The following is a 10,060-nucleotide window of genomic DNA, read 5'->3' as shown; positions in this document are numbered from 1 at the left end:
AATAAATAACTTAAATACAAATCAGATTTGTTTAAATAAGGATCGCATCAGATGGCTTAACATTATGTCAGCCAGTAAAACAAAAATAGATTCTCGGAATCTGTCTAATACAGCAACACCTTCCATGCATCAACATTATTGCATTTTCCAGCATCTTTCTAAGACAATAATGAAATAGTCACTAGTCTGTAAATCAAACAAATGGTGGGAAAAACTAGTCCTTTAAATTAAAATAAATAACAGCAACACAACATACTATTGGCAAATATTTTTGCGTAGCAATCAACCAATACAATAAATAATACTATCCTCTAGGGCCAAATTTTAATCCCACTGAAATCAATGGCCAATCTCCCATTGATTTCTGTGGGAACAGGTCTTACACTTTAGCTGCACTTAAGGAATTGGCCTACAACCAATCAGCTACTGGCAATTGGAGTCGGAGAGATCTCTTCCTGAAGATCAGTTGTATCGGAATCTTTTGTTCAGAGATCATTGGTGATGGGTCTCCGTGGTAAGATGCCAAGGCAGAAAGAGCATCATGCCTGGTTAAAATATAGTGTCCTGTAGGAAGGATTCAGGGTTCCCATTCGCTGGGCTCTCCAGTGTCTGATTAGTGCATGAGGTGAGACAGTGTAAAGACTTTGCATTTAGGTGCAGAAATCCGTGTAGGCTGCGCACTTCAAGTCTTCGTTCAGGAATCGGAAGAGATTGAAGATCACAGATGCTTCCAGGCACCCCGGAGTTTCCTGGGACAGGAGAGAGGGAGTGAACACATTGTAACAGAGAATGGCTGGCTCACACTGGGCGAGGGAAAGCTACTGGACAAAGGCCTGATGGAAGGGGTGTATATAGATAGGGAGCACAGAGCATGCAGAAAAAGGGTGAACAGAGCAGTGTCTACATAGGGACATCCAGGAAAGCTAATCTGAACAAACTGTGTGAATTTGAAGTGGGTTAGTTGATAGCATTAGATCCCTGTGTGAACACCCTCATTCAAAATTAAAGTGGTCTTAATTTGGTTACTTTACTTCACTTCCAGAGATCGCTTTAACTCTGAATAACAGCATCCATACAGGGATTTAATGCAGTTTAACTAATCCCCTTCCAACTCACATTTTTAGTTAATTCAGATTAGTTTTCCGGGATGTCCCTGCGTAGACAAGACCTTACAAACACTCGAACCTAAGTAAATACTCATTTACATGGTGCTCTAATGTTCTGTAATTCTAAATATATAACAATGTGTGCTGTAGTCTATTACATTAAGCAGTGAGTCTGAATGAAGCAAAAGGCACAATGATCTGGGGTAACAGTCAACTTGATGGGTATTATCTTTGTCTAGATCTGATTGCTAAGAAGGCCTGGGCATTGGCAGATCTGTACGAATGAATGATCTCTGGGCCTCTTTTCCCATTGCCCAGCCCAGCATCTCCACCTCTTCAAAGCGAATAGCAAGTTGGTGTAAAGCTCTGCCAGCAGTGTGAGGGAGGGGGGATTTCAGAGTCAGCAGCATTTTGCACAAATATAAATGATTCCACAAGGTACAAGGTACAGAGCAATGGAGCATCAGATGCCTCGTGTTTATCTGAAATTCTGCTATTTGCATCCTATGGGAGGACCCAAACTAGGCCACAAAGAAAAGGGTGTTTTCTGGATGCCTGGTCTATTACAGTCTGACAGCAGATGTAACAAGCCTTCCTGATGTGAGAGATTTACCAGCTTTTTTCTGAACTAATTCAGTCTCAGGACTCCTAGACTGCTGAAGGTCCTGGACAATATACAGGGCACCATCCTGCACTGGCCCCATGGGAACGGAATGGAGCTGATGATCCTGTATGGATTTGTTCCCACTAACATGTGATGAAAGTTTGTCTTGTGTGTTTGCCAAATGTACTCACCATTTTCTTGGCTGCATGGAATTTTAGGAGCCAGTTAGTCAGCATCCGGGAGCGTTGATGGCCGTGAGGCTGATGTCTGGCCTGAAAAGAAAATCAATACATGAAGCAGACTGGCACATGAGTTGAGATTTCAAGAACAGTGGCTGAGCCTCCTTCCTCTCGGTACAAGCCCAAGGCAGATCTTGATTTGATTGAGTTTATCTAGTTCTCTACACTTGTGGATTCCATGTTAACCTTCCATGTTCTGTTAATAATACCAAGCATTTGTATGACATTGTTCTACTTCAGAAGTGTTTGAAGCATTAACTCAGGGCTTTACTGACACTGTGGGAATGGCCCTGTGTAGGGGGAGGTATGCCTTGTGCTCCCCAGAGGAGCTCTGGAAGGAACTTCACCTAATAGAAACCGAATATGCCCTGGAGCCGAGCAGGAGTGCAGCATACTCCCCCAGTGTATGCAGCCACCCATGGGTCTGCCTCCTCCCAGTTCCTCCCCACCTCCACTGCGATGTTCTGGGGGGCACATGGAAACAACAGTAGCTGTGCTAAAGAGAGCACAGTGTCTGCAGTGGTACCAAACTACAGCCCAGGAGCCGACAGTGGGGACATAGCTGCTTGCACAGTAGAGAGCAGCCAGGCATCATCTGTCCCTAACTAGTTAATCAAGATAATTAGCTAATTAGATCATGTATATGAGCAAGGCATACAGCAACTAAGTAATCCGGACACTTTCATTGTTATAAATGGTGGTGGAAACCAAAGTCCACAATTACTGGCAAACAGGACCGGCTCTAGGCACCAGCAAAGCAAGCACGTGCTTGGGGCGGCATTCCGGCCACCCTTTTTTTTTTTTTTGGCTTGGCCAGTTGCGCTCTCGGAACTTGGGGCGGCAAAAAACCTGGAGCTGGCCCTGCTGGCCCAAGGATTCCTAGATCCTGGATCCACGTAAGAAATTAGTGCTGTTTGGAGTTCAATACACAACTCCCAGACCCACTGTGGCACAAGCCATTTGCAATACAATACTCACACAGCTCTTCAAGTCCTCTCTGATGTGCCTCAGGATTTCTAATGGCTTCACAAGCTGCTCAGACAGACTGGGATCCCCAAAGTTCTCCAGCACGTCAATAACGAGGTGCAGCTCCGTCTCTACCAGGATCACTCTGTCGTGCACCTAGGGAGAGAATGTGCAGGTAAAACAGTGTGTCCAGGGGAGTTGCAGACAGGGAGATAAGGAATGTCTGTGTTAGCAGCAGGTAGGAGTGGCCTGCTTCAGGAGACTTTCCAAAGCCGTGGCCATTGGGAAGAGACCTAAGACGCAGGGGAGGTGTGAATCCACTCTGTACACAGAGCCTGCTAATCACGAACCTTTGGACTCTGTTGCTTACACCTTCCTTCCTTGGAATCCAACAACATTTTGTGCTTCAGATCAATCTCAAACCTTTTTTACGTTACTACAATCTGAAGACATAGTTGGGCAGTGCAAGTATTTTTTTATTTTTATTTTTGCTGGTGATTTGGGGAACGTTTTCTGGATCTTCAGACTGGCTGTACATTGATGTGAATATGGTTTTAGAGAACTAAACTATTCTCTCGTGGGAAACCAAGATACAGAAACTAAGGATTTCCTGCCACATGACCTGGAGCTGCGTATGTGAGGGAGATTAACCAAGTTCAGTCTGGAAATAGATGGTAAAGACAGATGTGGATGAGTTGACGGTGACAAAGCCTTTGGTTTTTGAGCACTGAGGATAAGGTTAGTATCATGCCTTGTATTAACATGGAACAGTGATTTCAATTTGTCAGGGCTAAACTAGAGATGCTGAGATGTAAATTGTTCCCTGGCTCAATTATTTGATGCCATCTGAAGCCAGGCAATATATTGTTCTGTCTCCTGCCCCTGTTTTTCAGTGGCTAGCCTTACCATGTGCTAAATATTCTGCTGCAATATTTAAATTGATCCACAGTCTCAACATTTGTCTGGCTTCCCAGCCCTAAGGATGTACAAAATATAGATATAGAAAAAGGGCCAGATTCCAACCTCAGAAGATACCTGTGTCATTTGGGAATAAATTCCCTCTCCATGTTACTCTACAAAAGGATCACGTGAAATCAGCATCCAGCTTAGAAAGAGACAGTACTGCAACTTTGGAAAGAAGCAAGTGCTGTTTTGTAACTTTGTCTCTCTTGGCAGAGGTCTTTCTTACCGACAGCTCTTTGACTTTCCAGTTCCGGTGGAAAATCTTGGTGTTGCATTTTCGGTCTGACAACAGCACGATGTCCTCCTGGAGGCACAAAATAAGAACACAGGGAAATGTGTAAAGGAAGCAAAGCAGGGGAGAAAGTGCCAAATTCGGTCCTCAGTTACATCATATAACCCCATTCAGCCATGCAAAGGTACAAAATCCTGGCACAATTTGACTCAACACCTCGATCCCCTAAGAATGCTGCTGTACTAGAGTCCTGGCTCTTCCCGAGAAGGTGCCAAATATGGCACAGATGTCAACAACACGCGCTTGTCATATTGCTTTGCTGGTTTCAGGTTGTGAACTGCATTTGTGCAGGAGTTTAACTGAGAAGCGGCATCCTTTAACTCTTGACCGCTCATCTGAGTGGTGCACTTCCTCCGCGTCAGCATTGGTTAACGTGGAATGTTTGCACGACTTAAAAATAAATGACTTGATCTCTCTAATGCTGCTTGATGGCATGACATGAATTTGGGTTCCTCAGATTGTCTATTTAAGGGACTAGACTCAGTTTTCTTTGGAAGGGAAAGATAGCCTATAGTTAAAAACTGGCTCTCATTCTCTAGGTTTGATTGTAACTCAGGACAGAGTTTGAACCCCTTTCAAAACTTTCTGAGATTTAAGATTAAGGACAGTTGACTCTGTAAGAAATCCGAGCTGGCCAGGCCCTGACCTCCTTAGACTGACTCGAATCAGGAACACCCACTTAGACAGGTTGCCCCTTCTTTCTCTCCTAGCTCCTTTCTAATAGTAAGAATGCCGTTCTTCCCTTGCTATTGTCTAATCTGTGATTCTGCTTTAGATCAGTTCCCACCTTCCTGCCCTGTCCATGACTCTGCCTCTCTCTGACTCTTGCCGGAGCTGAACATTCTGAGCTTTGCCCTTTCTTAACTAAGACTGGGTGGGGGATCACCAACAAAGAAGATCCAGACAGAGAGACTTCTCTCTATTTTGTCTGCAACCCTACACCCCAAACTTACCGAAGCATATTTCATCTGCCCACAGTAATATGCCGAGAAGGCTGCGGTTGAAACTACAGCCTAGCACCCACATTGCCATTATTGCCCTACTTATGTGTCTTCTTTGCACTTACAAATCTGTCCTTGACATTCTTGAAGGTCTCCAGTTCCCAGGGTGGCAGGGACTTGTATTTTGAGAGGTGGCACATCTTCTCCTGAGCCCCTTTGGGAAAGGCCTCCGTAGACATTGTCCATAGGGTCAGGGCAAGGAGCAGTTTGCAAGCCACCATTTTTCCTAATTGAATCAGAAAGGGGAAATACACACATCACTCCATTTCCAGGTTACAAGGATTATAAACTGTATTTTTGACAGTCTGACAAGGCGGGGAAAGAAGGGGTGCAGGAAGATGAGGGCTACAATCAAATATATACATTGGTGGCTTGACTCCAAAGATTGCAGCTGAGCAAACTCAACTCTTCTATTCACAAATGTTTTCAGATCAGGCCCCTTAATTTACGGCCCCCGGCACTAATAATAAAAAATAAACTGGTAACAGACTTAGAGGGACGGATAATGTTTGATCCTTACTCTTTAGAGTAGATCACAGCAGATCAGTCTAGTAAGTCCATATGCTAGACAGATGCCCCAGACCTCGTGGCACGTACCTTGGAGCATGTTTGCTGGGAAATGGCTTTAGTTTCTTCTTCTTCCTCAGGGTTGCTTGGCCTCCCTCTGGTCTGTGAATGTAGCCTCTCTTTTCCATTGCTCTTGCTTTTATACTCTTTAGGAAAAAATAAAGTGATATCTTGTTTTCCTTTTGTCGAAGGAGAAAAACCCACGCTCTAATGCGGCTGGAATCAATGGAAACCGGAAAGTGAAAGTACGGCAGGTGCATCTAGCTCATAACCCTCTGCGCTCCTGAGCTGCGTGTGCCACTACCAGGGATTCCCAGGTGAGGGAAACTCTGCATGACATCATGACCAAACGATGCAAGATTTCCCTGCCTAGAGTAGGCGAGTTCTGTTTCTAATCTTAGCATTGCCCAGTTTCCGGATTTGCTGTGTTACCGTAATGATCCACCGAGCAGCCCTTTCATTCATTTTTTCCCCCGCCCTCAGGAGTGACTCTGCGAGTCATCACTGATGAGCGAAGGGCGAAAGGACAGTGGTCTGAGTACTCTCACAATGGGCAGAAAGGGACTGTTCCCAGGAGGGAGCCTTCCCTCGCAGTCTTGATAACATCCAGGTTAAGGATCCACGTTTGTGATTTACCTGGGAAGCAAGGGCTGGGGGAAGGAAAACCTGGGAAGCACTTTTGGCGATGGTCCAAGGGGGAAGAGCCAGCCACAGGTTGTCTGAGCGCTGGGCCAGGCTGAATGGGAGTGTGGCAGGGGAGCAGGCTGGGGCTGGCAGGAGGTGAGCGGAAGCTGCAGCAATACTGCGATACAGCCTGGGGGGAACAGCAGAGACTGGAGGGGGGAGGCACGGAGGTAGCAGCCTTCCAAGGTACTCCAGACCCAGGGCACTGGTCTAGAGAAGGACTCCTTTTCGCCACTGGGGAGGGGCTGTCTGCTCTCAGAGGCGCCGACATAAATAAGGACTGTGTGTCAAGAGGGGTTTGTAAGCAGGTAGCTTGCAACAGAGGCTCCGACAGATGGCCAATAGGAAGACAACTCACAGAGACTCCCAGTTAAATCACCAGCAACAAGCCTGAACTGTGGCCAGTGGGACTGGGACCTAGAAGCCAATATTAATTTCCCTCCAAAAAGGGATGGCTTACCAAGGGCAGGCCAAGGCCTCGGCCTGACTCGCCCCTAGGGCAAGGATACTCTGGCATTCAGCATGAGGAGTGGCCGTAGTTGCAGAGTTAGGAACTAGCACATGTATCTTTGGTTGTAACCTTTCAAACCACTGTAGTGAGAGAACTCGCACCCTTTCCTTCTTCCAGACCTCGTAAGGAATTGTTGCAGCTGAGCTGTGAGTGCATGGGCCTGTTCGGTAGAGAAGCTGGTTGACAAAGACTCTGCAGAATTCTTCTCTCTTCCCCCTTACAGCCTCTTCTGTTGTTCTTTCATACCAGTCACATCTCTGACTGTTTCTGGCTGCATCTAGTTGGGGCTGTAGATGAAATGGATCAAAGAGAAATCTAGGAGGCCATCAGATCTGATAACTTGAACAGAGGTTAACAATGAGGTGGGCCTGAGATCAACCCTGATGCAACCTACACTTTGATGGCAGATGAACTCTGAATCCAAGACTCTGTGTGAACATGGGGCTGGTGGAAGAGTTAGGGATCTTTCCTCCTTTTCTGCCTTTGACTTTTTGTTGTTTTACTAACTCGCCAGCCGTCTCTGCTGCTCAGGTAGGTGACCAGCTGTCCCAGTTCTGAGGGGCAGGCCGAGCTGATTCAACTAATACCAGAATTTATGCTGCTGTGACTGGAACCAGCTCGGCCATCTTGTTAGCCTTTTGCTGCTGTCAGATCCAGCTGGGCCGGTGGGCATGGGCTCTCCTGGCAGCTTCATGGAACCAGGCCTGTGTAAGAGAGTGACTTGCTGGTAGGGTTGCCAACTTTGACTGGACATATTCCCGGAGGATTCATCAGATGACATCATGGTTAATTAAAGATTAATCTTTAAATCCTGGCGACTCCAGGAAAATCCTGGAGGGTTGGCAACACTACTTCCTGGCCAGTGCACCCCCCTACTCATTAGGCATAGCATAGCAAGCTCACCTCTCCTTTGGGCCCCCACTGATAGCAGCTCTGGTGGTGCCGTGGTCTGCTGCTTCCTGTGACATGGCCTCTGCCCGGGTAACATAGAGCCCCACCCCTTCTGGCATAAACCAACGGTCAAACAAACACTTCCCTGTCACCCTTACCTTGGGCCTTCGATCCGACGCCAGGCTCGTCCATTCCACCTTCCTGAGAGGGCTGGTAGGGGGGCACAGGCCCTCCCTCGCCCTGTGTTCTGCTATCCCTGGATAGGCAGCCAAGGCCTGACTGCGCAGAGTCCTCGTGACCTCCCTGGACCGCTTCCTACCTGGTCCTGTCGTGGGCCTTTGACTCAGCCTCTTGCCAGGCTCCCAGTGTCTCAGCTCTGCTCTCTCTAAGCCTCTTCCCTGGGCTCACTGCAGAGCTTCTAAGCACTTCCTGCCACCCGGCTGGTTCTGCTGCAAGGGAGTTTTCTCTGTGCCCCTGGCAGGGCAGTCCCTGACCTAGCTGAGTCTTCCTACCCCAGAACCCCTCCACCAGCATAGAGAATCCTGGGTGCACTCACTTCCCCCAGATTTCCTTCACTACTGCCTTGGGTTCGCTGCTGCAGCCCCACCTTCCTTCAGGGAAGCTCTGTCTACCAGCGGTCCCACGCAGCGCCCTGACTCCAGCCAGGCTTCTCTTCCTGAGCGGGAGTCACAGATCTGCTCTCCTTCCTGGTCAGGTCCCACCTGAGCCAAGTTCAGCACTTGTAACTCCCCACTCCAGGCTTGACACCTTCTGTAGGTGTAGTGGGTCAGGGCTGATTGCTTGTTTATACCCACCAGAGCTTGTTTATACTCACCAGATGCTCTGCCAGGTATGACTAAGGTTAACTTTAAATAAGGAATTTTATACACAGCATCACCTTATGGCTGCACAGTGTAATACAGTTTAACATTCCATTCCATCTCCTCCTATTAGTTCTACATTCCTACCATTTACAATACTTACACTATCACACTAGCTTTGAAGTTCAGTATGGATCAGTCTTTTAAGTGTCTCTGAATCATACTGGTTTTAAATTGCACAACCCGAATACATAGCAACTTGGTCATCTGGCAGTCCGTTAGTTGCAACAACTAGGTTCATCTGGATCTTGAGCTGACGTCTTCTTGTTCTGTATCTGCCATCCGTAGGGTTTGCTCTGTTCATTGTTCTTTCTGAGGAAGAAACTGTAGATGTTGATGGGTTCTGTTGAACTCTTCACTGTTGGTCTCAATCATATATGATCTTGGAGGTGAATTCTTTTCTTTATGTCACCTGGAGTTGTCCATTCCTTATCTCTATCCAATTTGACATGAACACAGTCACCACGTTCTAGACCTCGCAGTTCTCTGAGTGATGTCTGTTGTAAAAGTGTTTGTAAACTCTCCCCCCCCCCCCGCACCTTTTTGTGTGTGATTTGGCTACTCATTTCATGTCTGGCCACTTTGGAGATGATTTTTTCCCAGCGTTGGAACAGTAGGTCTGAGTTGTCTTCCCAAGAGGAGTTGTGCTGGACTATATCCAGTGGTTGCTAGTGGTGTTAATCAGTAACTCAGAAGAGCAGAGAATGGGTCTTCCTGATGTAGGATTTTCTTGGCTGTCTGTACAGCTCTCTCAGTTCTCTATTCACTTGTGGGTAATGTGGGCTGCTAGTAATATGTTCAAAATCATATTTTGTTCAGAATGACTTAAATTCTGCTGCAGTGAATTGTGATCTGTTGTCTGTCACTAGTTGTTCTGGACTACCAAAGTGAGCAAAAGTGTACTTTAGTTTCTCGGTAACACTGTGACATGTTATGTCCTTCAAGTATATTTATTTCTATATCCCTGGAAAAACAGTCCACAACAACCAGGTAATGATGTCCTCTGAATTCACATAAATATGCAGCTAGTCTCCTTCAGGGTCTCTCTGGTAGAGGTGTTTGTACACTGCATGATCCAGCATTGTCCCTTAAGTTGATTTCTACTGGATTTTCTTTCAAAAGTCCAGTCTTATCAAAACCTTCATTGAATTCCTCTACTTTTCTTCACTAGGCCCACATGGCTGCCATGCTGTGGCTGAGAAGGTTGCTGGTCTTTGATCCTTTGATCACATGCACTGTGAATGCATAGCTTTGGTCTTTGTAAGTTATTTCTGTGGCGAACTGGCCCATCCAGTTCTGAATACCTCCAGGGCTAGGTCAGAGCTGTGTCTGGTGACTTTAACTCCGTGAGGGGT

At 46.6% G+C, this 10,060-nt stretch overlaps 1 protein-coding gene across 1 annotated transcript; it reads right to left on the bottom strand.

Moving 5' to 3' along the window:
- Nucleotides 1–571: 571 nt before the first annotated feature.
- Nucleotides 572–5,778, bottom strand: LOC119567392 (interferon lambda-3-like). Its single transcript, XM_037912773.2, has 6 exons — nt 5,769–5,778; nt 5,237–5,397; nt 4,105–4,182; nt 2,928–3,071; nt 1,902–1,982; nt 572–749 (listed from the first exon to the last, which is right to left on the bottom strand). Exons 1-6 carry the CDS (start codon nt 5,776–5,778, stop codon nt 651–653), a joined length of 573 nt encoding a protein of 190 aa, XP_037768701.2. The 3' UTR covers nt 572–650.
- Nucleotides 5,779–10,060: the final 4,282 nt, after the last annotated feature.

Source organism: Chelonia mydas, chromosome 11 (genome assembly GCF_015237465.2).
Source record: "Chelonia mydas isolate rCheMyd1 chromosome 11, rCheMyd1.pri.v2, whole genome shotgun sequence".
Classification (NCBI taxonomy): domain Eukaryota; kingdom Metazoa; phylum Chordata; order Testudines; family Cheloniidae; genus Chelonia; species Chelonia mydas.
The sequence above is the reverse complement of the archived record's forward strand: the minus strand, read 5'-3'. Positions and strand labels throughout refer to the sequence as shown.